This window comes from Apaloderma vittatum, unplaced genomic scaffold (genome assembly GCF_000703405.1).
Source record: "Apaloderma vittatum isolate BGI_N311 unplaced genomic scaffold, ASM70340v1 scaffold28335, whole genome shotgun sequence".
NCBI classification, from domain to species: Eukaryota; Metazoa; Chordata; class Aves; order Trogoniformes; family Trogonidae; genus Apaloderma; species Apaloderma vittatum.
The window spans coordinates 1-27,802 of record NW_009715855.1 but is presented as its reverse complement, the minus strand read 5'-3'; the positions used below and the strand labels follow the sequence as shown (position 1 = coordinate 27,802).

Genomic DNA, 27,802 nt, shown 5'->3' with positions numbered 1-27,802 from the left:
CTCTTTCCTCCTTTTTCACATCCTCCTTGTATTCCGCACCTTTTTTTTTTTATTTTCCATCTCGACGTCTCCTTCCTTGCGCCCTTCGTTCCCCTCCCTCTTTCAAACACTCTCCTCCAATTCTCTTTCTCTCTCTCTGTCTCATCCTCCACTCCTCTGCCGCTCATGTTACCGTCAGATGGGTTTCTCTGCCCGAGCATCTTCGGTTCAAACGCTGCCAGAGCTGCTTTTCAGCCAGCTGCCTCTGGAGCGGCTTCACTTGGCGCTCTGCTGATGAGGCTTCGAGACGGAAAAAAACCTCGTAAGTCCCAAGTGCAAGGTTCCCTCAGCCCGGGCAGGGCCTGGGAGCTACAGGGCCAGCACCGCTCCCCCATGCCTTATAATCGGGTAATCACACGTCTCGGTAAAGCAACCCCCTGAGTTTTGGGTCTCCGAGACGCGTGGTTATCGCATTATAACTTCTGAGTGTAGTTTGCTTCCGTAGAGTGGGGTTTTCAAAAAGAAAATGGGTTTTACCTCAAAGCAAGATCAAGCTTTATCGTTTCACGAGTAGCGTTACTAGTTTCATACCTGAGGCTTAGAGCCATTAGTCATTGTCCGTGTTATTTCATCTTTTTTATTACAAATAGAGGCTTTGCTCGTATCTGAAGCCGGCACAGGAATGTAACCTAGCACGGAGCATTTCAGCCAGGTGCCCTCTCCTGCCCCTGCTGAGCCATTCTTGTATTGGGGGTAGCTTGGGCAGAAACTGTCCAACATTTATGTGGAGTGAGCATCTCTGGTTTGTGTTTCATAAAAAAAAAAGTCTTTTAAAATATGCATCTTTGCAGTCGCTGGGGACTATGGATATTAAAAAAAGTGAAAACTCTAAGTAGGTGGGAAACTTTTAAGAAGGGTATTTTTATATAATCAGTAGATATTGGTTAGCTGAAACAGAATCTGTTCCTGAGAACAAACGAGGTGCTCGTCAAACGAGGGTGTGGAGGATGGTGTTTCTGGTCCAAACCAAGAGATTTCTGCCCCGTCTCTGGGAAGACAATGTGTCTGGGACACACGGAGAGCCCGGCCGTAGGTTCTTCTGTGTGGAAGCTCCTTTTTGGTCTCTGTTACAAAACCCATTCGAATGGAGAGAAAGGAAGAAACGCTTTTCCCTCGTGGCTGAAAAAGGAGAAGGCTGACACTCTTAACATGGTAATTTAACATTCAGGAGCTAGCCTTATTCCTGCAGCGCCATAGCAGAACGCAAAGCGAGAACAGATTTGGCCAAACGATGTGGGTCTGGTGCCATGGCAGGGCCAGCGCACTGCGGCGTGAGCTTGCCCAGCAGTGACACAACCTCAGGGCTTTTTTGCCCATTGGTTTGCGTGGCTGAGGCTCTCCATTTCGAATTGTGACTTTTTAACGGCCTTCCCAGAGCTCTTTTTAGTAGTGCTAAACCCTGCCAGTTCCCTGCTCACTGGGTTTCCTTGGCAACTGGGGTTTTTTTTGGTTTTTTTTAAGAGGAGGCACGGGGATTTGGGAAGCAAACACAAAATGAGGGCAGAAGGATAAAAACGAGGATGAACCATTGGGGATTTTATTGCTGCTTTTTGAGGGGGGAGAAAGAGCATTGCTTTCATATGAGAGTCTCCTGTCAGATAAATATTAATGCAGAGTTTGCAATGTCCCAGCCCATTAGAAATTCCCTTTTTTCTGAGTCAAATCTGTTTTCATGTGGACTGAACTGAGGAACTTCATTTCTTTCTGCAAACTCTGTGGAGCCCATAATGGGAGCATGATAGGCAAACCTGTCTTGATCCATAAATTGATTTGAATACATTCGACCATTAGACTCAAGTTTGATGCTGCGCTATATGCTAAAATTATTTAATTTGGCCTTTGCCACGAACGCTTTCTCTGCTCAGGGACCAGCTGACTGTCATTTTTGTCAGGTGCTTGCTGATCTAACAGAGCGTAATTTTGAGCGATCTTGCGATTCTTCTGCTTTCTCTCCTGGATGAAAACCATGATTTTCACTGATGTCAGACGCACGGTAGCCAGGCAGGAGTGTCTGAATCAACTGAGGCTCATTCCCTTGCTGGAGATGAGGCGGGACGTGCCAGGGGTTGGCAAAGCCGAGCGTCACCTGAGTGAGCATTTACTCCTGAGGTCACACACTAGCTCCGTGGCCTGGGAGGAGGCAGACCAAACCCCGCTGTTGCGATTTCTTTTCTCGCCTTTTGTTAAGCAGCCAACATCTCCTTAGCTTTATGGATTAATAATTTTCCCGGGTTCTGACAGATGAAGGCAAAACCAGCTGGCTCAGAGTCATTTTGGCACAAACCAGCTTTGGCATTACGGTTGGAAATGACAGAAAGGGGATGTTTCTGGGCAGCGCAGTGACCTGTGCCGTACAAGCAGAGGAGCTGCTGGTTTTTACACTTATGGTGGGCACCACTGGGCATGTGCTTGTGGTCTTTCCCTCTCTGGGCCTCATCCCCTGCAGAAGGGTGCAAGTTCGGGGTCCTCACATCCAGCACACCCAGGCTGCAACTCGCTCTAAGAGATCTGAAGTTAGTAGGAAACGCCAAGGCTTTCCTCTTCCAAAGTCCGTTTCTCAGAAGGGCGTTGATAATACAAACACCACCAGCAAGAAAACTGCAGAAATGCAGTCCGAAAACCACGAAACCTCAGTGAAAACCAGGAGCCCCATCCCACAAAGAGCTGGGGGAGCTGCCAGGGAGGGTGGAGATGTCCACCCTGGACTGTCCTCTATTCTCCTTACTCCTGCTCGGAGGCAGCCAGCGTAGACAAATGAGGGCATGGCATTCTTGAGCAGAGTATAAGGTAAAAATGCTGGGAGAAGCCATTAGTAGTTTGTTATTAACACGGTGCATTTGAAGTCTACACTGTTGGACTGGGCACACGCCCTTGTTTTAAGCATGAAAGTTCTCCAGTTGGAGTTGATGGAGATGGCGAGAGTTTGTCCTGGCATTTCTGCTCGCGTACCACGGTGGAAAGGGCTTTTAGTTACTTTGAGTATCCCAATTTGTTGTGTAGATGCTTTATTACCCATAGTGAGTTTTCACCCTCTGTGTAAGCTGTTTGGCATCAGGAGACACCCTCACATGTTGTGTTTTCTAGGTATCGATTGTACAAAGAGCTGGATGAGTCCAGGACGCGGCAGTTCTGGCTGATGATGTTAAGGAAGTGACGTGGGCGTGGAGGCCGGAGCAGTTTAGCAAAATCAGTTTCTTCAGGCCTCCTGTAGGAGGCTGGTGGGTAAAAGCGCAGGCTGGTCTCGTGGTGACAGAGCCTTTACAAGGACCAGATTAACTAAACTGTTAACAAATTGAATCAAAATGATGAACGAACAGAAATGTACATGTGTTACATCTAGGTGCGAAAAGGAACTTTACGCAGACTGTGTATTTCAGCACGGGTCTAGCCTGGGTTTTAGCAGTTCCCACCTGGGTGCCCTGTCCTTCATCCCACCAGCTTGCACCCAGGCTCCAGCAGCAAAGGCACAAAGCTGTGGAGGAGCTCCTGCCCCACGTGTGACATGTGACATCAACAGAAATGTACATGTGTTACATCTAGGTGCGAAAAGGAACTTTACGCAGACTGTGTATTTCAGCACGGGTCTAGCCTGGGTTTTAGCAGTTCCCACCTGGGTGCCCTGTCCTTCATCCCACCAGCTTGCACCCAGGCTCCAGCAGCAAAGGCACAAAGCTGTGGAGGAGCTCCTGCCCCACGTGTGACATGTGACATCCCACTCAAATGTGACACCCCATGTGTGACATCCCGCCCCACGTGTGACATCCCACCCCTGTCGCTGGCAGCAGGAAAGCATTGCACGCTGCAGGAGCTCGCACACGGTCAGATTTTCTCTTTCTGCTTTTTCCAGAAGTAAGGTTTTATAGTTCTTCTTTAAAGGAGTGGCAGAGGAAATAAAAAGAGGAACCATCTGAATTCAATTACAAGGATAAATATACTCTTGGTGACATAATCTTTGACCTGCAGCAGACAGGAAATCAAACCCAACGATTCGTCCAGATGCTCGGATCAGCCTGATGTTGAGTAACGAGAAATGAAATAAAAGCAAAAGAAGATCATCCAGCCCGGCCTGGCTCATGTCCTGTGAAGGGAGGTGCTGGAGCTACTGCCAGTCTGCCTTACCTTTAGGAAGGAAACAAATATCATCAGGGGTCGTTGGAATTGCTGCTAATAAAGAGAAAGCATCTCGAGCCGTAGTTCCAGTGTGCAGAGTCTTCGTAAAAGAGTTTCTGTACAAAAAAAATCCTCATTAATTCTTGGCATTTGCCTCTGTGTGAAGAAATTTGCATCTGTGGAAGGGAAGCGATCTAAATCTAGGGCAGAATCCCATCTGTGCTGGAGATAATTTTCTCTGCACTGCAGCTCCCGATTGCATATTCTGCGCCCGTTTCAGAGCCTGATCGTAAACCAGCCACGGGTGGAAGCTCTGCGAGCTGCTGGAGGGTGTGGGCTCTGACTGCTGATATCCCGCAGTGACACCCCGCCGACTCGGGGTGTGCCACGTCGCAATGCCCTTGCTGCCTGATTCTGTTCCTCCTCGCTCCCCGAGCCGCTAGAAATGCTAAATTCCAGCGTTACGGTCATCTTTATTAGTTTAAGGAGACCTGCTCCTGCTCGTTACAGCTGGCAAAACTCTTGAGATGTTTGAAGGCATTCTGAAGTGTAAGGAGTTGATACACCAGGTGCTGAGAAAGACTTTTCTTCCTTCTGTCAGTAGCATGATAAAAATCTAATTACTCTGCTTATTTAAAATTTGAAGGAGAATAATGTATGCAGCCTTCGGTAGTATAAAAATGAGATAAGTCATTGTAGGAGGGATCTCTATGTGACCAGAAATGACTGCTAAATCATTTTATTGCAGTGTTTTTCATATTTAGTGAGTGAATGTATGGGAATACACCAGTGTGCTGTGGTTAAACTTTCTCCAGCCAACACCAGTAGCACTTGCACACTTCCCAGTTCAGATTCCCACTGTAGGGCTCCCAGTTAAAGGTTGCACCTCAGACCTTGTCGAGGTGCAGTCCCATGTTTAAATGCAGCTCCCATGTTTAAACCACTCACTCTTCTCGGGCGAAAAACTAGGTCACGTTTCCCGCAAACCTGAAATCCGACTGGAGTGCCCTGAGCTGATTTATGCATTCTTATATTTGAGGGGGAAAAAAAAAAAAGGGCAGTTTGGATTCTGCTTTGAATTTTTGGGGTTTCTTTCATGTCGGCACTCCTGGAAAATGAAAGCAAAGGGAAGTTAATTGCTGAAGCCTGAGAGTTGCTGGCTCTCCGTGGGCAGGCGGGTTTAGCACTGCGCTCTGGAGCTTGTCCCATGCTGGAGCTCCCACAAACACAGTGAGGGTGCTGCTGAGCTGGGGGTGCTGCTGAGCTGGGAGAACTGCCCTGCACACGGGACCCCTAGACCAGCATCTCATTAGTTTTGTACATCTAAAGTGAGAAAATTTTGGAGCACGTTCTTCGTATCAGAGAGTGAACTAGTGAGTCAGAGCAAAACAAGTCTGTTATTACTTGTTCGTGTACTTATTATTATTTTTTACTATTATTATCATTATTAATAGTGTTAATTACCATTTTTAAAAGCTACACCTCTTTTCTTTTTAAACAAAACAAGCAGCGTGGATTAGACAAGTAACTGCACGGCAGCAATGAGGCAGCCCTCCAAAGGCACTCAAAAATATGCAGAGGAAAGAAAGAGGAAAAGGGTGAGATGCAAGAACACCAGACCCATATCTGATGCTGCCTGGGGGTGGATGCTCAACGCAGGCGATGCTGAGAGCACTTGCTTACCGCGAGCGGGGCGGATACCCAGCGATGTTTCTTCTGGAAGACGGTCTCAGCCGTCTGCAGATTTAAGCATCCTGATTGCATCTCGTGTTTAGTTCATCTTGACGGTTGGTTGGAGGGTTTTTTTGGTTTTTTTTTTCTTTTTCTTTTCCTTTTGTGGATTGGTGAAAGTGCTTTTGGAGCTCTCGCCAGGATCTTGTGCGGAAGAGCTCCCGCTCTCTGGAGCACCATGTGAAGGAACGTCTTGAAAACTTCTGTGTTTGCTTCGATTCTGTCGCCTGATAATTATATGTGATGCTGTGTTACAAGGAGTAACGGCAGATCGTTCCTCGTTGCCTCCCTCCGTGCCACTCACACTTTCTTGGAGTTTCAGGAGACACTCGGATGACAAAGCTGGGGTCTGCATGTCCCCTGGAAGCTGTCCCCTTCCCCACCTCACCTTCTCACCCTGCCTGTTGGCGGTTGAGCTCCGAGCACTGATTCATTTAACTCTGGTTGGCGACTGTGGTGAGAGCTGAGGATGCTGTAACCCAGAATCTTACCCCACTGCGATTGTTCTCCTGAATCAAGGAGAAGAAAAGCCTTCCCTTGTATGTTCTCAGGCTGCAAAGGTGGCGTTGGCAAAGGTGAGGCCACCTGCAGTTGTCTGAAGAAGCCTTGTTTTTGCTGGAGGTTGTATTTACTCCCCCAGTCAAGCTTCATTTATGAATTTCTCTTTCTTCTCCCAGTGGAGTTGCTCTTTGCAGAACAAATGTCAGAATTTGCACATCATTGCATGTGCATCGTGTTATTTTTTTTTTCTGTCTTCCCATCAGCAGATTTTTATACTTCTTCCCTTCATTTTCAGGCCCACCTATTGTAGTTGGAATTGCAAAAGGATTATCACTGTGCCTGCCTAGAGGTTTTGGTAGCTGGCAAGCCCTTCTGGCCTCACCTCTGTAGGTGTAAATCAGGAGCAGGTCCTAACGGAGAACCTACCGGGACCTTCTCTCCGGGCTGTTTTTTACTCTGTAAATTGGGAGGGGCAGGATAAACAACTTGTTTTTCCAAACACCACCCTTCACCGCCCTGCAGACTCCCCGCAGTTTGGATGGGGCTCGTCCTGCCGCGTGCTGGTGCCGGGGTCGATCACAGCAGTTAGTGCATCGCTAGCAAAAGTGGTTCTTGACCATCATAATCATCTTCTCGTTGCTTGTTCTGTTTTGCGTATGGAAGAACACGCATATATTTCTTCCGGCAGTCCATCTCCTTGTCTCCAGTTTCCTGCACTCGGCTCGTGAAGCATGTCTTTTACTTACAGAAAATAAGCAGTGTCTCAGGAAGAGCTGAAACATGGTTTTCATTTACTGTCTTATAGAAATGACAAATTTCAAGATTTCCTTTTTTGTTCATCCCGTGTACTTATTTAATTGAACTCAAGGTTGATTTACCAGTCAGGGGTTACAATTAAAATAATTAATGCCTCTGTTCAGAGGGAAGTTCCTAAGGGTTGTCTTTTCCTCAGTTTTGAGGGCTTTCAGCAAGCTCAGCTGCTGAATGGAAGAGAGGCACCATTCTGAAGTGAAACGCAGCGGGAATTAAGACATTTGCTGCTGTCTGCAAACATTCAGTTCCGTTAGAAGTCTGTGCTCTTGCTTGTACAAAGTGCATGGGGGGAAGGGAACACTTGGAGTACCTCTGCGTGCAGGTGGATTGTTCTTTCCATGAGAAATGGCTTTGGCCAGGTCGTGCTGTGCTGGTGGGAAGGGCTGAGCCCGGCAGCTTGGGCTTGTGGTGGCCAAGAGGCACCAGCCTGTCACCTTTTTTCTGCTTTATTTGCTTGTGTCTTGTCTGATGGCCACATCCTCTGCAGAACTGAGAGATGTCAAGATATCTGCGTTTTCACCCGGTGGAGGAATATTTCCGTTCCTTTATTCTTCATCTTGTGACTGATGAGAGTTGGTTTTCCTTCGCAGGTATAACACCTTGCCAAGCCGAAGAACGCTAAAAAATTCCAGATTAGTGAGTAAAAAAGACGATGTTCACGTCTGCATCATGTGTTTACGGGCCATAATGAATTACCAGGTATTTCCCTTTTTTTTTCATTGTTTCGGACCGCGTAACTATTTCATTGTCGGGAGCGGGGAGGAAAAGGTTAGTGACTGTAAAGCTGCTGCAGAGGACCAAAGTTAATCTCATTTTCTTGAGTTTCTTTTGTGTTCAGTGGGATGCTGCGATCACACAGCATGCCCAGCTAGCTTCAGAGACTTGGTATTTTTTTGCTAAAACACCTAGCAGCTAAAAGTTATGTGCTTCAAAAAAAAAGGTCTGGGACGGCTTTATTATGAGTTGTATGGTCGCACGAGGTATTTCTAATGTGTGTGAGCTCTGCCCCATGGGGATACCAGCTCCCTGGGATTTCCAACATGTCATCCCTCTTGCAGTTAATTGCAGAGAAGTTGTCAGACACGGTGGTAGCCAAGAATGTTCTGACTGACTTGGTAAACTCGACAACGTTTTGTTTGGCTTCCAATACTGTCAAAGAGCGCTGCCAGATCTGGTCAGGGATATGTAGTTTGTTGGATTGTAAAAAGAATAGTTTCAGTCTCAAAACTGTTTCTTCTCTCCTCTTTTCAGTACGGATTCAATATGGTCATGTCGCATCCGCACGCCGTTAACGAAATTGCACTAAGTTTGAACAACAAGAATCCCAGGTAGGCTGCGCTTAATTTTAGAAAGATTAAGGCGTAGGTAAGTAGAGAGTACACGGGAAGGGATTCTGAGGGGTATGGTTATGCGCAAATTTCAGACTTCATTGTGACTCAGATTAAATCTGCATAATGGTGCAAATAGAGGAACAATTGGGTTTCAGGAGCTACCGACTCTTCTGCTGCTTAAGCACTCCGGCTCTGTTGCAACGCAAAGAAGACCCCGCTAGTAAGGGGCAGCTTAGCTGTGGGATTTTCCTGAAGGGCAGGAAAAATCTCCTTAACGAGATTTTGTCTGAGGGGTCCTTAGGTTTGAATTTCTTTGAGAGAGAGGGTTTTGTTCTGGTTCTATGCTGGGTTTGCTGCTCAGCCAGAGGCTGTGTCCCCTCCTCTCCCCGCACACACGGGTGACCCTTCCAGCTAAACCTGGAGCTGCGGACTCTTGCATGTCTAATGAAACCAAAGCTCACCTGCTGGTGTTTGCAAGGAAAGGTAAAGCCAGGGGGTGGGACAAAACTCAGCGGCACTGTGTACGTGCAGCCTTTGCTTAGGCTCGCCGCTTGCTGTAAGGAGGTACTTCCTTCTTTTCTTTTATTTAGCCCCAAGTCAGCACAGGATAAATGGGAAGAATAGAGAAAGATTATTGTCTGTGTTGTTTTTGGTGCCCTGTGCCTGGAAATCAGATGATGAAGAGACAGTATAAGTTTTCATTTGTGAAGGAAGTGGGAAATTTAGATTTCTCCTTAAAAAAACCCCCGAGGTGTTCAAAAATGACTAAAATAATCTGAAGACAAAACTTAAGGTGCTGTTCAAAACCTAATTTGCTTTACCGCCATCGTGATGGATCCTGGAAGCTCAAATTTTCGTCTTGTGGCAGGAAATAAATAAATAAATAAATTGATGAGCGCGAATTGAAAATGACACGTTTAAAATTAAAATTTCCTAGGAAAGTGAACATTTTATCTGCTTTCCAAAGATAGCCTTGACACTTTGAAAGCCAAAAAAGGTATTTCTTTTTCCATAGCATCTGGTTTGAGTCAATGCTTTGGCATGAGACTAATTTCATATGTGTCTGCATGATTTTAATATCTGCTCAGGGCTCATCTAGCCATAAAGTCTGGTTGGTGCTTTTGCCTTATGTGAACCCTATAAGAAAGTACGGGGGATTACTTATAGTGGAGTTCCAGCGAGTGTGTTGCATGCTTTTCTTTCAGTAATCTATTGTCTTCTCTCATTAATATGCTCGTGTCAGCACTGCTGTCAATCAGTCACCCAGATTTCTGATTCAAGATACGAAAGATGTGCTAAGGCATCCTATATTTACTTCAGCAAACCCCATATTGTTTTTTTTTTTTTTCTTGTGGCTGTGAATAATACAGATTATTGCGGAAAAATAATTCAGATTTGTATCGGGGAAAAAAAACCAGATTTGAATTATAAATCCATTCATTACGAACTGGAGGAAATATGTTGCGGTGGAGACAGCTGCCTGATGACTGGTGTGCGGTGATCCTGGCTTGTGTAAAACTGCCTCCTCTCCATCTCTGTGCGGGAGATTTCTTGCGGGAGTGCAAGCTGTCAAAGGCTGACGCGCTCAGTTACGCAACTGCCTTTGGTTGGCTTGGATTTCCGCAAGTGTCGTTGGTGATTTTTACATCTTTGCATGGTTTGAGAAGCGTTCAAATGCGGGGTGTGTGCGGGGGGAAGAACTGCATGATCCCGGCAGAGTTGAAGCGCCCTGGATCAAGCGATGCTCAGCGTTATGCATCGTGCAGGTTTGCTCAGTTTTCGAGGCTTTTCAAATACACGGGGTGCAAATGACATCTCCCGGTGTCTCCACACCTGTTTTGCAAGTGGGAGAAAGGTGCTTCATCACGCAGTGGCCACTGACTGCTTTGGTTTCTTCTCTTTGCAGGACAAAGGCACTTGTCTTAGAGCTTTTAGCAGCCGTTTGCCTCGTCAGAGGAGGGCATGAGATCATTTTATCTGCGTTCGATAACTTTAAGGAGGTACGTTACTCCGCGCTGTTAGAATTCGATGTGCGTGTCAATGATTCTTTAACGTGTTGTTGGCCGGAGCTTTCTAATCCAGCTAAATTTCCTCGATTTCCATGAGCTGTGGGTATTCCATAAGCTGTGTTGAGCTGCAAAGGGCCAGCAGTGTTGATGCCATCGTTTTGCACGCTTCTGAGTAAGAGAGTGATAATCCCAACAAGATGAATCCAGACTGTGAATTGCTGCCGTTACTTTTTGGGTCAGTCAGGCTGTTTCCCTGATGTGGGAGACTGGTGGAGATCACGAGAACTTTACTTCAATTCTTCTGTCTCTAAACACTTTTGTTGTATGTTCTTAGGTGGGACAACCAGGAATGGTGTATTAGATCTCCCGTTTTCCGAGCCATTTACCTTGAAAAGCAAAATTCCCAGTTTGACTACCAGTAGAAATTTTATTTGTGAAGAAATCACGAAATCCTGGGTGTATGTATATCACGTTTGGACATGTTGGTTAATGGGATTTGAGAACATCGCATGAAGGTTCAGAAGCACCAGTGTGAGAATCAAATCCTAGAAAGCTGCTCTTCTAGTTTATTTTGAATATTGGTTATATTATATGTGGATTTATTAGCCAAGAAAAAATGAATCAAGACGTACCAGCTCAAGACTTGATGAGTCCCAGCTGGACTGTATATAAACATGTAGCGTGTTTTTCCTTCATGGTGCTGTTGCTGTACGTGGGTTCATGCAGGTGATCAGCAAGCCAAGTTGTTAATTACTTTCCTTTTTTACTTTTCGTGCTTTGGGAATTATTTCTGGCGGAGAGATGCCGATCTCTGACTTACATCCAGTGTAAATATTTGCATGTCATAGACAAATAACTGCATTTCTGAGGTGCTCGTCATTACAGAGAGCCAGAGCAAAAGGTCTGAATAATCTCCAGTGTGGGCCTGTTGTAGAAACCTCAGCTTGGCAAGACCAGACCTGTCCTAGACGTGAGCCGTGCTGTGTACGGAGAGACAGCTGCTGGTATCGGGGTCTTTATTTGCACCTTGGCGAAATGAAGGAATCGCGGAAGCAAATGCAGATGAAGTTGTTACGAAGAACAGTTGGGTAATCTGAGAGAAGCGCTTTAAATAGGAGAAGCGCTGTCAACAAGCGAAGCACAGTGTTGTTTTTCCAGACTTGAATTCTTCTGGCTCGTTTTTACTCGGTTATAGAAGAAATATGACTCATTAGGGAGGACAGTGTGAGGGATTGCTGGGAGGTTCAGCAAGTGGCTACCGCCGAAACACCACTGGTCAGGGCAGTCTGGAAGGCTCATACCAGACCCTTTGCCCGTCGCAGGGGAGGTTGGGTCAAGTCCCATTTGCTTTTTTACCTTCCTGGCATCTTTAGTCGAGTTTTTGCTCCTTTGTTTTCTCCCCAGTGCTCTATCGTCTCTCTTTTCTCCTACTGACAGTCAAAAATTCCTCGGTAACACATCCAATTTGTCTGCCATTATTTATTTATTCCTTTCCTATTTGCGTTTGATCAAGCCGTTTGCTGTAGTGGAACTGTCGGATGAGCGTGCGAGGAGGGGATTTTACCTTTCTCAGTTCTGCATTTAGTTGTTATCTCTTTATCCAATTACACTGCTTATTATTTTGCTCCGTGATGTTGTTTTCCAGTTTTCTCCCGGGGCGAGTTTTCAGTAATGGTTCTGAGTTTTCGTACTTATAACTCATTCAGCTGGTACATTAAAAATCTTCGAGTTGCTGACATGTAAAGTACCCAGGGTTAGATTCCGAGCAGTATACTTCCAATTTAAATTCCTGTAAGCTCAATAATATTTGTGTGGCTTCTATAACTGTGCATTGCAGGGCTGCCAGAGCTTCTCTGCGGTTCTTTCATCAGGCTCCCGTGTGCATATTTAGGACAGATTAGACTCGTCAGACTAGATCTCTGCCACTCTATCTCCTCGCCATAAAATAACTTCAAAAGGAGCCTGAACTCCTGCCTAATGCTCGCCCTGTAATCAAGTCAGTAGGGAAAACAGGATATTTCGGACCAAATTCTGCTCTCATTTGCATCAGGAGGAACATCAAATATTTCATTAGGCTTTAAGCTTTGCTCTGATGTAAACGAGAACAGAATTTAGTTCTCAGGATCTGACTGAGCTGGAAAACCGCAGCTGATCCCAATCTTTGTCAAGAATTCTTTTTGAAAATGGCTTTTCATTTGAAAACGATATCTTTTTTCTGGGTGGGCTCAGGATGTTCAGATGGAGGACGGTTTGTTTTGTTAAGCTGTCTCTTGAAAATTGCCCTTGTCTTGTTCTTTGCACGTTGGGTATGAGCAGGGGATGAGTGGGGTCAGTCTCTCCTGGTGCCCGTGTCTGCTTTCTGCAGCCTGCTCTGTGCTTCGGGAACCCTTGAGCATCGGCAGAACGGCAGCTTCCAGCTTGAGAAATGCCCCAAATGTCCTCACGCCTTCCGGCTTTGGTCCTTCCTTCCAGGTCAGTGCAGACATCGAGTGAATCGTCCCCAGGTTCCAGCCTAAAAATACAGCTCGTCCATTTTCAGGAGGGCTCGATCCAAACTAAAAGGGTTCGAATTAAGTTCAAATTAAGCTGCGAAGAGCCTGGCCCTGCTGGTTCCTGAGCAGGGTGGATTTTTACACCATCCTGTGATTTGTTTTTGTTTGCATTTTTTTTTTTCTCCCTGACTCTTTGTGCTTGTTTCCATGGATTTGTGAGAACTGGCTACGCGGTTTTATCTGAGTTGCCCTGGGATCTGCGTCGCAGGACGAGCAGACGCGCCTCAGCAGAGCACTGGGGGAAGGAAAGGAGAGCGGGGTTAGCCCCACGACAGCTCGGGGGGAGTGCCGAGGGTCACAGACCAGCTGCTGAGAGCCTGTGCCCCCTTTTAAATTGCAGCAGGCTGCTGTTAGAAAACAAGCTGTATTTTTTCCGGATGCTCATTCAGAGCAGTTAATTCATTTTAATAGCACGATTGCACGTGTGGGTCTGCAGAGAATCAAGCTGCTGGCTTTTACTGCCAACAGTAAAACTCTGTTTTGCTGTTATTTCGTTGCTTACCCCTCTGTGTCCTGGAATTGCTGAGAAAATCTTCTAATCGATGCCACCCTTGACCGCACGCCTCTAACACACCTGTATGCCGAGAGCAAACCGCATAGGAAACGTTTTGTCGCAGTTGCAACAGCTTGGAAGATGATGGAGTTTTTACAGAGCTGAGAAAAAGGATGTGAGGAGAACCAAACCTGCTGTTCTTGGGTCAGAATTTCCATGGTGAGGTAAAGGTGCCTTCAAGCAGGCTGGAGGTCGAGTCACCTGCACCCCACAAGGTCTTGGCCCAGGAGATGTGAGACGGCGTGGGGGATAATCCGTCTTTTCCACGTGGCTGGCTTTTTGAATTGGGGGAAAAAATACATTGAAAATGCACAGGTAGGCAAGCGGGGAATCCCGGGAGGCTGGGCAACACGACTGGGTCTGTTTCACAGTACAATTTCTTACTGTCATGTGTTCCAAGGAAAACTTACATAATGCTTTGCCTCTTATATAGCCATATTTATATACAGACGTATATGTGTGTATCTATACACCCCTTGGACTCATAGGTTAGTTTTAAGGAACTTGTGGTTACAGTCAGAGCCGGAGTTTCTCAGTCTCTTTCTCTTTAGGTGTAGAAAACATCACGGGCAGAGCCTGGAGGCAAATAAATACCAAACCTAAAGGAGGAATCCTTAGAGCTAAGGCACAGAAATAACACGGGCAGGCTAACTGTGAGCGAGCTGTGAAATCTGGGGAGAACACCCAGAAACAGAAATAACACAGAAGTTCTAATCCGGCAGAATTAAAGCTTGTGGAGGCTCTGAGTGCAGAAAGCTGGTTTCCACCTCGCTTATGGCCTTGCTTCAAAGTTGAACGCTGGGTTTTTTTGCGGCATTTCTAGTTAGCTGTTTTATTTACATGTTTTTTCATTTACTGAAAGCTTAGCAGCCAGTAAATGAATAGCTTCAGTAAGTTTGCAGATACGTTGAAAAAAATCACAACCCAAGAGCACTAATGGGATTGCATTATGTGCAGTTTGTTGTTGGGTTGGGGGTTTTTTTGCAAATATTAATTTCCTCAGCTTGAGTAAAGATCTGAAAAGGACAGTTTTTGAATATATTCATAGCGCTCTGAACGAACATTTTAAGGAGCACAATCTGAGATCCTGCAGCTTTTTGTTAATCTCCACTTTAAACGCAGGAGAATTTACTTCAGTAACAGCTAAATATTTCTGGGAAAAGACCAGAGGACTCTACGACTCTTTTTTTCTTTTTTCTTTTTAATAAGCACAATAGTAGTTTTAAAATGGATCCAAACTGAGGAGGCAAACGAATTGACTGGGATCTGTAGGGAGACAGAAAGCCAGCCAGAAATAATCCTGGCTCTCTGCAGGGAACAGTTCCTAGCTTTGGTTCTCGTCCAGCAAAGCAGTTAAATTGCTTATTATACAAGCATATATCGGACTAATTGAATTCAGTAAGGTAAGCGTATGCTTGCAAGCTTCTCCGTATGGGAAATAATTTTAGTATTTGAAAAATAAAAACAGAGTTGAGGTGTTTTTCCTAAGATGAACCATACCCTTCAAGAAACCACCTTGTTTTGCTCTCAAGACACGAAGAAATGCCGAAAGATAAACTGAAATCCAGATAATCCAGAAAACTTTTGGGAGGCTCATCGTCTGGTGGTTATTCCAGCAGCTAAACTTCCCCCCATGCTGGGGAAAGAGGAGCTGGCCTGACCTGTTGGAGACCGAGAGATGAGAGAGGAGCGCGGTCCCTCTCGTTTTAACACCAGTTTAATCGATTTAGACATTTGCTGCTCTGAAATAATCTGCCAGGTGAGAAGAACTGCCATCCCCTTGCGCATCTGCTGCTTCTGATTATTAATGCCGAACTTACCAAGGCCGGGCTTGTGCAGATATCGCTGAAAGGCAAGGGCATGGTGTGGGAACCTCCTTGTTTACCTCCTCAGGGTTTTACTTCGGCAAAGCTAGACAATCTCGTTCATCCCTCGAATGTCACGACACCTAGTTCAGAGTCAGATTTCTCTCTTTGCATAACGAACGGCAGCCCTGCAAACAGCAGTTCTGAATTATTCTTACGGGCCACAATAATAACTCAGCTCTAGAAGGAACTGTTCACAAGTGCTGGAAAATGTAAATGCATTTGTTGCCTTCTGCACTGTATTTTGGGAGCGCCTTAATCCTGCTAGGAGAGAAGTAAAAGGCATTTTAACCTGGTAAGTAGTAAGTAACTGTTTGCTTAACCAGTAACTTACAGGAAAACTGATTTTTTTTGTCCTTCAGCAAAGTGCACAAATGGCAGAGCACGATCAGTCCAAACAAAGTGTTCCTGTGGAGCGCTGCTTGCCGGCGGTGGGATCTGCTGATCACAGTGGGCTGTTGTAGGGGAGAGAAAGCCGGCATTGTGCCGCTGGACAAAGGAGCACAGACAGGAGGAAAGGTTCACAAAGGGTCCCGTGAATTTTTCGGGTTGCATATAGATCAGGCTATTTCTGTTTATGAGCTGCGTTCATGTGCACGGTGAGTATTTTCCATGAAGTTGTGCCACGGCTTCTCGCTCTTCCAGAACTCAAAAGGTTACCGAAGGAGGAGAAAGTAGCTTAAAACAACCTTTGGGCAACACACAGTAGGTGCTCCTTTTAACATTTGCACTGAGAGAAAATCGTAGAATAGAATCAAAGAATCATTAAGGTTGGAAAAGGCCTCTAAGATGATCTAGTCCAGCCATCAACCCAACCCCACCGTGACCACCAAACCATGTCCTGAAGTGCCACATTTGCACATTTTTTGAACATGTCCTGTGTTGCAAAGCCTCTTGTAAACTTTAGGTAGCTTAAATTTGGTCCTTCAGAGAATTGTTTTCCCTGCTTTGAGGTCAGCATTAGCTGCCTTTGCCGTACCAGCCCACATACATCTTGAGTAGGAGCGCAGCCAGAATTACTTCATTTTCTGCGTGGCGTGGGGGACCATCAGGCATTACCAGCTTCCTGGCACAGGGGCATTTTGTGAGCTGCTGAGCTTAGAAATGCCTTTTCTACAAACCCATGTTGCTAGCTGGGAGCTGGGATTCTCTCTTCCCTGCTTCGCTGACAGACCAACGCTCGCATCGGGGCGGTTGCTGTGTCTCCGTGGGGCGATGCACCCCAGGCTTGGGAGCATCAGCCCTCCAGATGTGGAGGAGATAGCGGTCTGGCAGCTGTATCTTGTGGTGTGCAGCTCCAAAGCCCGAAGTACTGCCATCTCCCCGTGGAACACGTGATATTTGCTTGCGGTGAGGCTTAGTTACGAGCTCCTCCAACAAAAAATGAGATGGTGCTTCGTGTCATCAGGTAACTGCCTTGAGGTAGGAGGACGAGGGATGTGCTTCGGTCGGCCTGGATTTTCACTTTCTGCTTGACCCTGCACATAAAAATGGTATCAGTTTTCCCAAAACGCCCTTACTGTCTTCTGCTGCATGCCCAGGACGCCTTTCTGGAGCATCTTGAAATCATCCAGCCCCGTGAGCAGGAGCAACACGAGGGTTGTCGTAGTTGAACTTTGCTCTTAGGTGGCCTGGATATGAACTGTGTGAGCACTGCCAGGTGGATATGGACACAACCATCACTAAATTTTGCTTGAGAAATCCTTTTTTTGTTTCCATCTAGGGTTGTATCGTACCTTTGTGACAGATCTGTGACGGGTTTACTTCGTTAGCACCCGAAGCCTTTCCAGAGAAAGGAGCCTTCGTGGGTGGTTTTCCATAAAGCCACATTGTTCTTCTAGAATGACGTGGGCTTAATGCAACCTAAAAAGGTTTTTTTTTTTTGCAGGCTAAGTAGAGACAAAGGGGTTTTTTATAGCTGTGGTAACCCGTTTAATCTTGCTTCTTACACAAAATAAGGCTAATAAAAGAAAGATCAGCCTTCCTTAGTCCCAGCCATACTTTCAAATGACAGACCATGGAAATTTATTCAAATATAAATGGCAACATATGGTTTTATGTGGTGGGATTTGATTTCAGCATTCGCCTTGGATTTTGGCCAATCTTTGGGCTGTAGGCCTCGTCTACAGTTTCACCCTCTTTAATCTTCCAGGAGAAATTATATCATTTCATGGAAGTCAGCTCGCTGTCTCTGGAAACGCGCATGTTCCCGGCACTGACTCATCTGATGATGGTGTGAAATATCTGCCGAAAGCCGCAGGTTCTTGTTGCTTTTCCTCTTGCTATCAGCTCACGGCCAGCCAGGCCCAGCATCAGCAATTCTCCGCCGGGGCGGTGCCGCTTCGTTTTGCTCCCTGATTTAATTAGTCAGCCATTAAGTGGCTTGTGTAGTTGTTTCTGTCAGCTCTTCTCATCCATGTGGAACGGTTTACATTAGATTTCCCAGAAATCAGTCCTTCTGGCTTTTATTGCAGAGCGATTGTACACGCCGCTGTTAATGGTTGTTTCCAAAAGACGTTATTTTGTTCGAGCCGGCCTCGTTTCTTTTTCTGAAGTTGGGTACGAGAGGGACGCGATTGTTTAGAGCTCAAAGTTGAGAGGAACGTACTTTTTTCTTTTGCTATATTGGCTCTTAACTGTTTTGTGGAGAGTACAGAGAGCTCTGGCAGAGTTTGCAGTTGCTCGCACTGAAATAACATCCCATTTACTCTTGTAGGAAAAAGTAGCTCGGCATAATAACGCAGGGGCGAGTGCGTGTGAGCAGCTGTGGTGCGAGTCAAGGAGAAGGTTCCTTGGATTTACTTTGAGCCGGAGTTGGATCAGGCCCAGGCTACGCCTCCAAAATCAAATTATATCGGCGGGCAGCTGCTGCCTTTGATCCTTACAGTGCCAGTAGGTTCCTGAAACTGGGCCAGGTTCTGGTTTTCTCTTTGGCTTCCTCGCCTTTGGTTTTCGCTGGAGCTACTCTAACCATCAGCGACGTGTCTGGGCTGTTTGGGCTTCCATCTCCCGATGCTGTAGGGTGGCTTCACGAGGATTACACCTGAGGAAAAGCCCGAGATCACGCTGAGGATTTGCAACCTGAAGCTGAATGGCAGTGGCTCTCCAAACTCACCCGTCCTTTCTGCGTCCCAGGGACCTCAGACAGACGAGTCATGCCCTTGCATAGGCCAGGCAAAACCAAGACGACTTGCTCCATCCAGAGTGGGTCTGTCTTGGCTCTGTTTTACTTTATCTTAGATCTTAAGGTGTGTTTTACAGGCCTGTGTAAAGGCATTTAATGCTTCAAAACCTCATTTCATGGCACAAGCTCTAGGGAGAGATGAGTCCTTTGAGTTAAGATCATGATAATTTTCTTGACCAGCAAGTGTAATCTATTGGTTTTTTTTCACGGAGGTGCACGCTTTGTTGTTTAAGTGTGTTTATTCTACCTTGCGAGTCTTTTAAGCTTCAGCTGAAAACATTTAAATACAGGATTTGGCAAGTGTTGGTGAGGAATTTGGCACCCTGCTCACCAGAGAGGTGTGATTCGGGGTGGCTGAGCCTGCACTGAGCGCATTAGTTGCGACTTGTGGGCTTGTGGCCGTGAATATTGATGGTCACACTACCAAATCCAACCAGTGGCCCCGTCTTCTTGTAGAGATCCAGGGGCAGAATTCCCATTGACGTCAGGTACCGACCACAAATACCTGGATAACAACCCAGTTGTGGCGATTTTGCTTAGGAAAGGCCTAGACCACAAGTATGTTTTATTTGGTCACACAGGCAGCAGGGAAGTGTGCCGAGAGGTCACCCAGCAGCGCAGATCTCACGACCGGCTTGGCTTAGGTCCCACTAAGCTCTGCGTGACTTCAGTGAGGTCTACTTGGTGCCTTCATCTTTGTGTAGGTACAAACTGTGAGACAGATGGAGTTAGAAAGAGGAGGCCGATACGGGAATAATAATAATAACGCATACTTGGCGGAGAACTTGCTTTTGATGAGTATCTAGAAACCCCCAGCTGGGCATTTCATCTCCTTGAGGGAGACGTAAATATAGAAATAGGGACAAAGAACCATCCCCTGCCCCGGAGAGGGCAGTTTCTGAAGAAGTAGCCACTGCTCCCACAATCCTTAATTAGCATTTACTGGCTAATAACTGCTGTGCCATGAGCTGGCTGTGAAGGGAAGCAGCAGCTGATATCTCAGAGGGTTGTGCTGGCAGACCCTAAGCCAGCTGCTCGGGTTGGAGGTCCCGCTGCCGTGTCCCTTGTGCTCCCGGGACACTTGGGTGAAATCTGGTTAAGGAGCGTCCTCATCCCACCGAGGGTTTTGTTCCTCAGCATAAGGGAAGTTAGTCCTCCCGATGACCAAACTCAGCTTTTCAGGACCTTTGGGAGCAAAGCAGCCTCTTTCAGAGCTTCTTCTGTCGCTCTGCAAGCAGCCAGCAGCTGAGGAGGGTGAAGATGGGACCAACACTGAGCACTGCTGGCACACGGACCCTCACCCCTCTGCTCTGAAGGGCGTGCCTGCGCCCTTCCTGAATTCCCTGCTCGGTTTGATGCCAAAACCCAGCAAGCCAGAAGTCAGCAATTCGCGCGGGATATCAGGTCGCTCTCGGGGGATTCGGGGACGTGTGGGAGACTTTGCCCTGCCCCGTCACCTCCCATCTGACCCTGCTGGGACGCCGGGCTCACTGTGACAGTGCTCACCTCTGCTCCCTCTTTTGCCGTCTGATTTCCTTCATATTTTGTGGTTTTGGGGCGGATTACCCTAGATCATTTTGTGCACTGGGAAAAGCAGGACTGAGCCAGAGAGGTAATGCCATGGGAAGTAATCAGTTTTAAACAATATCCTGAGACCTGCTTTATCTTAGATCTTATTTCTCTCTCAGGTTGTTTGTGTTTCCTGCCAACACCCCTGTATTAGGGCTCTGTAATTCTGACCAGCTGATAGTTACGCTGATGTATTTCACTCCTTGTTTAAGCAGTGATAATTTTCTTTTTTTTCCTCCCTGTAATTTGGTCTTCTTCCTAATTACATTAGATTGCAGTGGAAAGCCAGTTCTGCACCGTGAGAGAGGCCGAGTGTTCCTGTGGCATAGCCTGCTGCAACTCTGTTGCTTACATTCAGTGGGTATGATTAAATTTTTAGGGAGAATAGAAATACAAAGAGTTACGTTATAATTGTACCCGACCCACAGGGCAGATGCTCACTTGTGATTTCTCTGCTGGATTCGTCACGAACAACTGTTTTAACAAGAAACGAAACCTGGACCGGAGAGGTTTTGAGCAAGCAGAGGAGCTGCTTTTAAAATGTTTTTCGTGCTGTCTCCTGCAAGCTGTTGCTTAACAAACACATTCTTTTGTAGGTGTGTGGAGAGAAACAGCGCTTTGAGAAGCTGATGGAGCACTTCCGAAACGAAGACAACAATATAGACTTTATGGTGAGTGCTCCTTATCAGCAGCAAACGTTGGCTTCGGTATTTACTGTGTCTGGTTCTGCTGTCGTAGGCAGAGATTCATCTGCCTTCTGATCCTTGGCCTAAAATTACCGCGACATGATTTTGAAATATTCCAAACTACATAACGTGCGTTTCGTTTTTAGCCTCCATTCAGTTCAGTTACCTCCAGGAAATGCCTCGTACCGTAGTGAAGGTAAGAGGAAAAGCAGCTTTTTGGTCGCGTGTGCAGCAAAGCTTCTGCAACACTGAGACGCGTCTTCTGTCTGCGTGCCAGCGTCCTCGGAGTCACAGACAGGGAAGTGTGGGAGAGACTGGCTGCAGCTGCTGCCTGTCCTTATCTGCTGATAAATATAGCCGGAGTTTGCACCACTTTTGGTTCCTCAGTGTGCATATGCATGATTATTCACCAAATCCACTTCCCCCGGAGCACAAGAGAGAAGGGCAAGAGAGGAAGCTCTGGCTGGCACCCACCACCGCCGGCGCCAGCTTTTGCACGTTGGCAGCACGTGGAAGGCGGAGGTTGGGCAGTAAGGAGGAGCTAGCTCCTTACACGGCTGGTAACAAAAAATACGTCAGTCCTGGTTTTAATTAGAAAACGAACGCTGGCATGTGGTCGGCGTGGTCTCCCTGCACTCGTGCTCAGCGCCTCGGATCGGGCATGATCCTGGTTTGAGGTGACAGCAGAGCAGGACAGCTTCCCACCCGGTCACACTGGCTGGTCTGTGACACTTGATACTGTTTTAGTGCTGAACTTTTGTATGAAGACCTCTTTCCGCCAGGAATTAGGTGTTAAAGCCTCCGTTTGATGTTTCCTACTGGCTTTGAATACTGCGGTGTCAGTGGCTTGCAGCCCTGATGGCCAGGGCAGGCTCACACCCCTGAGCAGAACAAGAAGGAGGTGGTGTGAGCAGCATAGGGTGGCCTCTTTCCTGTATTTTTAGATTTTTAAAATTTTTTAAATTTTTATAATTTTTTAAATTTTTAAATACAAGAAAAGTAAATAAATACAAGAAATACAAGAAACACAAGAAATAGTTGCAGCCATCCCTGCAATTTTACTCAAGTTAGCAAGCTGGCTCAGTAACTCCCTGACGCATTGCAGTTGGTTTTGATTACTTAGTAGTGCAATCCCAGTAAGAACATGTTGGTAGTCGCAGGGTACCTGAAGTACTCTCAGGTGTACACATGATTTTGTTTAACGGGAAGATTTGTTAGTGCTCAACACCCAACTCTTAAGTCATTTTTGCCCTGCTCACAGTGATGGATCATTGTATTTGGGCAGTGGGAGAGCAGCTTGCTCCAAGCTACAAAATTTATCCTCTCTTCAAAAAGAAAAATTAATCGTTCCTTGTCTTTTTTTTATGATATGAAATGGTGTATTGTAAGGAGGTAATAGGGAATATGCATGTGTGTGTGTGCCTGTGCAAGCTGTGAATATTCAGCATCCATCTGGACGGCCTGTAAGAGAATTCTCTGATCCTCCCAGGGTTGAAGGGACTCGTGAAATTTGCTTGAAAAACGATAAATAGATTTTTTTTTTCAGGACTTGCCCAAGTACTAATAAAATCTTGACCGGCCCTGCGGCTTGCTCCAGCATACGCCCAAGGGCACACATGTCTCCTCTCCGCAGGACGGCGTAAAATGGGTGCCAGAGCCCAGGTGTAAAAACGTTAAAGCTTGAGTAATTCAAGGATTTGCAACGAGTGAACACAAACAAAGAGCTATTCCTGCAGGCTGCCCAAAATGAGCGGTCTGGGCAGCTTGTGGCTGGAAGGAGCTGCGGTTAGTGGCATGGATCGGCAGGGAGGAAGGGGCGACAAAAAGGCAGACGTGTTTTAGAGAAGGTTCCTGTTGTTGGCATGGACTTACTTCATTTTAAAAGCAACTTCTCTTAGATTAGTTTTCTTTGACTCGATGAATTCCTTAGTTGTGTATGTAAGGATCTGAGAAAGCAAATGAGAATTTGGCCCTGACATGGCGAGAGCCAAAGCAAGTACAACAGAAGAGCTTTTGAAATAGGGGAATTTGGCTCTGGGTAATAGCACGGGACAGCAGGGTGCAGCTGGCAAAGGCCAGTACCAGCACTAGCAGGAACCCGGGCTCACCACAGGAACTGGAAAGGACCCTGCAAAGACAGAAGAGCTCAAGAAGTTGGGTTTCCAACTGCATGGATCTAGTGGTTTGTGTGAGGGATAGATGCACACTGAGAGGTGGGATGAGGCAGCGCAGGAGCCTCCTGGATGAGCCTTCAGACCGTCTTCCTTCCTCTCTTCCTCGGGATTATCCCTGTCTCACAACGTTGCATTATCTGAGGGTTAAAGTCGTTTTGGAAACAGAGCGGTTAAAGCTGGTCGGGATCTTCATGGGAAGATGCAGCTGAAAGGTTTTGACTGAGCTTTGCTTAACCATTTTGGCTTGTTGTGTCCCTGTGATCCTGGCTCCAAAGCCGGGCAGTTCAGCCAGGGAGGTTTTTGTGGCATCAAAGGCCACCATGCAGCAGCTGCCCACCCATGGGTTTATCCTTTGGTCCCTAGAGCAGGTCACGGAGAATTAACCAGTGTCCTCCAGCAAACTGATAATCCAGAAAGTGGCCTTCATTTTTTTTCTCCCTACAAGATAACTCAGAGATGTGGGGTCTCCTGAAGGCTTGTCGTGCAGGTAAAATCAGGCTACTTTGATTTTATCTTCTCTCAGATGCCTTCTAGAACTACTGAGATACTTCCCAGATACGTTAAGAAGCCCACAGTCTTGCTGGCAGGATAGGGTTATGCCCTTGGACATCCCAGCAGGAGCCAGGCAAACCCTCTCTTAAAGCAGTGAGGTTCCTCCCACTGCTCCTTCTGCTCATGACCCACTCGCTCGAGAGACTTTTCCTTCCCTGGGCTTGGACGCGCTTGGATGCCAACTCCCATGATGTGGTCCCTTGTTCGCTCCCCAAACCACAGCTTTGGAAACAAGCTTTTCTGCAAACAACAAAGCGCCTTTTGTGAAAGTCCCGTTTCCTAAGCTTAGGAGTTCCAGTTGCAAAATTAATCTCACTTTTACAGGCCGTTTCAGAAACAGCGTTGTTTTCTTAAGAGCTTGTGTGCTTGTAGGATGTCTGGCCGCGCGAGCGGGCATGGAAAACATTCACCGTCACGCAGTAAAGGTAGACCCTGCAGACATGACTTAATTTCTGGGACCCGTGCTTACCTTTATCACAGCAGACAGACACCCTAAGCCTGAATCCAGCACCAGCTTGGGGAAAAAAAAAAGCTGCAGAACAGCGGGTCGTGGTTTCCCATTGTGGTAACCGTGGAGAAATGTGGTGGCTCGCTGTGCCTGACCCTGTGCCGGGGCTTTTGGGGGGCAGCCGGGTGGACGCCGTCACCTCCCCTCCCTCACAGGGCTTCTTCTCCTCGCAGGTGGCCTGCATGCAGTTCATCAACATCGTCGTCCACTCGGTGGAGGACATGAACTTCAGGGTGCACCTGCAGTACGAGTTCACGAAGCTCGGCCTGGATGAGTACTTGGACGTGAGTATGAGCCAGGTCTCTTAAACCTCTCCCCTCCAGAGCTTTGGGGAGGGCAGAGTGGGCTCGTCCTGTTGTCTCTGCGAGAAATGTGGTGCTGTGGCCTGGAGCCACCCTCTGCAGAAGAAACATCGGCTGCAGCTCACTGCAATTACCGACCGGGAGCTAAATTTGTAGCTTCGCCTTATGACAAAGGGAGGATGAACCGCAGCCGTCCTCGCCTGCGCCACGTCCCTGTGTCCGGCCTCGTGTTGGCCTCAGCTCAGGTGCTGCCGGGGCCTCCTCAGTGTGTCTTGTGTGGAGAAAGAAAAATCCTCCTCGGAGTTTTCTCCTGACAGCCAGGCATGTTCTGGCATCCTGTGGGAAACAGTCTTCCAGAAGGAAGCTGCTTTTATATTTCCCCTTTTGTATTTTCTCTCAAGTGGCACCCTTGTCTTCTTGGATTTGCAGAAACTGAAGCACACAGAGAGCGACAAACTGCAGGTGCAAATTCAAGCTTACCTGGACAACGTTTTTGACGTGGGAGCTCTACTGGAGGATGCTGAAACCAAGAACGCAGCCCTGGAAAGAGTTGAAGAACTGGAAGAAAACATTTCCCATGTTAGTACCACACTCTGTCCACCTTAGCACAGGGTTATGAGCTGGGAAAGCTAATTTGCATAGAAATTGCAAATGCCTCAGTAATGCAGTATGGGTAGATAGAACAGACAACCCCCCTCTCTCTGTTTAAAATATTACTGGGCTCAAGAGGGAAAGGACTGAAAAACAGAGCTCTGCAGGTATTCAGTCTTTGCTCGTGGCTTTTCTGCCCCGTACCTTCTTGATGTCAAGTGCTTTAGTCCAGAAAACATGGCTTGGCTGTTTTAAAACCAAAGTGTTTTTCCATACTTTAAAAAAAATCATAAAAGAGTCATTCTCTTACCATTCCTATAGGGCCATCACTTAGCATAAATAACTTCCTAAACCAACCTGTGTGCAGCATTTGCCTCTCTGAGGTGCTCTTCTGCTAGAGATCAGCAATTCAGTAGAAACTGCACCCTTGGCTTCGTAGCCAACTTAGCTATGTTCTCTGGTAGCAGATTCTTAAGGGCTTGCTTCTGATCTCTTGTTACATAAACGAGACTCATCCCACGAGTATGGACATGGTTGTGTGTCATGTGTTGACAGAAATATTAATAATAGAATCGCAGAAGTTTTATCTCAAAACCACAGCAACCGGTGCCCCCTCACCACCTCTGCAGCCTCGCCTGAGTCTGTGTGGTTGGTGGTGATGGAAAAAGCCCACCAGAACAGTGGGGCTTTCAGATCCGGGGCTTGTGGGGCTGGAAAAATTGAAAAATAATTCAGAGTTTGGTGAGACATCAATAATTTGTCATGTACGCCTGCTCCAACAAGCATTCCTGACGTTTTGGTTGAGAATACTGCTGTTAGCCACTTCTGTAATCTGTTTCTCCTTTGCATGACAGTTATCTGAAAAACTCCAAGATACGGAGAATGAAGCCATGGCGAAGATTGTGGAACTGGAAAAACAGCTTATGCAGAGAAACAAGGAACTGGATGTGATTCGGGTAAGCGCAATGGGCAAGCTCTGAGCGGATGCAATGCTTCGGGGGGATGATCTCCCGTGCGCTCGCTCTGTGGCAGGTACTGACTCCAAGTCAAGTGACTTCTGTTAGCTTCCTCATTTGAAACCTAGGGCAAATTTCAAATAGAATCACTAGTGCATTCGCTCACAGATGGACATCCAGCTCTTTGACCGTGCCAGCAAAGCAGCGAATGAGTCCGGGGCAGCCTGTCACTCAGGTCTGTAGCATCTGTGCGTGGACTTTTTCCACGTGCAGAAGGACGTTAGAGGTGGACCCGGAGACCTTCAGACTTGAGTTAGACGGCAGTGGGGCGGGAGCAATCTCAGCTGGCTCTCTGTGCACCATCCACGCTCGTTACTTCTTCATGTGCAATCTTAGGAACAAAAATTGTGAGTATGATAGTAACTAACTTCAGCCTAAACGTCATCCCGAAGTGCAGCTGCTTCCAAGGTTCCTTTGGAGGGTCTGGCCTGGGTATGTGGAGGTACGATGTCTACTCCTGATCAGGAGCTCTGTTCCTGCCTCCCTTTATGGGTCAGCATCTGCTCATAGGCTGAGTAACCCAACAAGGTGTAAGATACACTCTGTTGAAGTCAAAATCGAGGAAGCACACCTCCTCCACTGTGTGTTTAGGCTAGCGTGAGAAATGGGAGGCATCGCAAAAGAACGATGATGAGAAATTCTGCACGTCTAGGTGTTGGTGCCCATAGCTGAGATTTCTGCCAGGGCTCAGTGCCGTGCGCTACCTGCTGCTACCTTGGGAACAAAACAAAGTGAATTCTGCCTCAGCAGTGAAAATGTTTGGTTTGCATTCGAGCCTGCTGTTCGATAGAGCCTGGTGCGATGACCGTTGTGCCTCAGGCTGTTCTGTTTCTGGTATTCTGATTTGTGGGTACAAGTGCAAATTCCTTGTTTCTGCGGCGCTCTCAGGAAATCTACAAAGATGCGAATACCCAGGTTCACACCTTGAGAAAAATGGTGAAAGAAAAAGAAGAAGCCATCCAGCGACAGTCAACGCTGGAGAAGAAGATCCATGAACTGGAGAAGCAGGGAACCATTAAGATCCAGAAGAAAGGGGATGGTGACATTTCCATCCTTCCTGTCGCTCTGGCCTCGGGGATGGTGCCGGCAGGGTCGGAGGCCACGGCCAGCACATGTGTCACACCGGGCGCTGGAGCTGCACCTTCAGTACCGTTACCGCCACCTCCACCACCGTTACCTGCCTTAGCGACGCCATCTGAAGCAGGTAAGAAGCGTTTTGTCCCCAGGATGTGGGCTGGCTGCGAGCTGGACCTGGTGTTTGTTGTGCAGGGAACGGTCCCAGCAGGCTTAACTCTGACAAAACCACCTGAGCCCACAGGTCACGGCCCCTCGCAGCCACTGAGGACGCTGAGGTCCCCTGGCCACGTTTGCTCTCTCTTGTGGGTGGCTCCCACGTTTCATTAATTTCTGAGTTGATAGAAAAAAATACTAACTTCTTGCATTAGGGTAGTGGTCTCCCATGTTCATACACTCAAGTACTTTGGTGAGTTGCCCAAAAAAGTGCTTGGACCAGCATAGTGGTGAAGAGGAGGTGTGTAGTGGGGGACAAGGTGGATTTCTTAGTTGCTTAGGATCCTTAAGCATGCAAGCCTCGGAGAGGAAGGCCCGACTTCTTCTGCTGGTGCTCATGACATTCCAATTGATGTTCACGGTAATACCTCATTTTCCCTTTGTTTCATAGTGCAGAACGGTCCTGTGTCAGTACCAATGCCGCCT

At 47.0% G+C, this 27,802-nt stretch overlaps 1 protein-coding gene across 1 annotated transcript in view; it reads left to right on the top strand.

Annotated features, from left to right (window-relative positions):
• Positions 1-27,799, top strand: part of LOC104273864 (formin-like protein 2) — a gene marked incomplete at both ends in the record, with an annotated part of 35,208 nt that extends 7,409 nt beyond the window's left edge. Inside the window, 9 exons of the mRNA XM_009869320.1 lie at positions 7,785-7,893; positions 8,446-8,522; positions 10,432-10,525; positions 20,854-20,928; positions 24,351-24,461; positions 24,909-25,058; positions 25,925-26,026; positions 26,975-27,290; positions 27,768-27,799. Coding sequence (XP_009867622.1) covers positions 7,785-7,893; positions 8,446-8,522; positions 10,432-10,525; positions 20,854-20,928; positions 24,351-24,461; positions 24,909-25,058; positions 25,925-26,026; positions 26,975-27,290; positions 27,768-27,799 — 1,066 coding nt within the window. The remainder of the gene's footprint in view (positions 1-7,784; positions 7,894-8,445; positions 8,523-10,431; positions 10,526-20,853; positions 20,929-24,350; positions 24,462-24,908; positions 25,059-25,924; positions 26,027-26,974; positions 27,291-27,767) is intronic.
• Between the last annotated feature and the right edge of the window lie 3 nt (positions 27,800-27,802).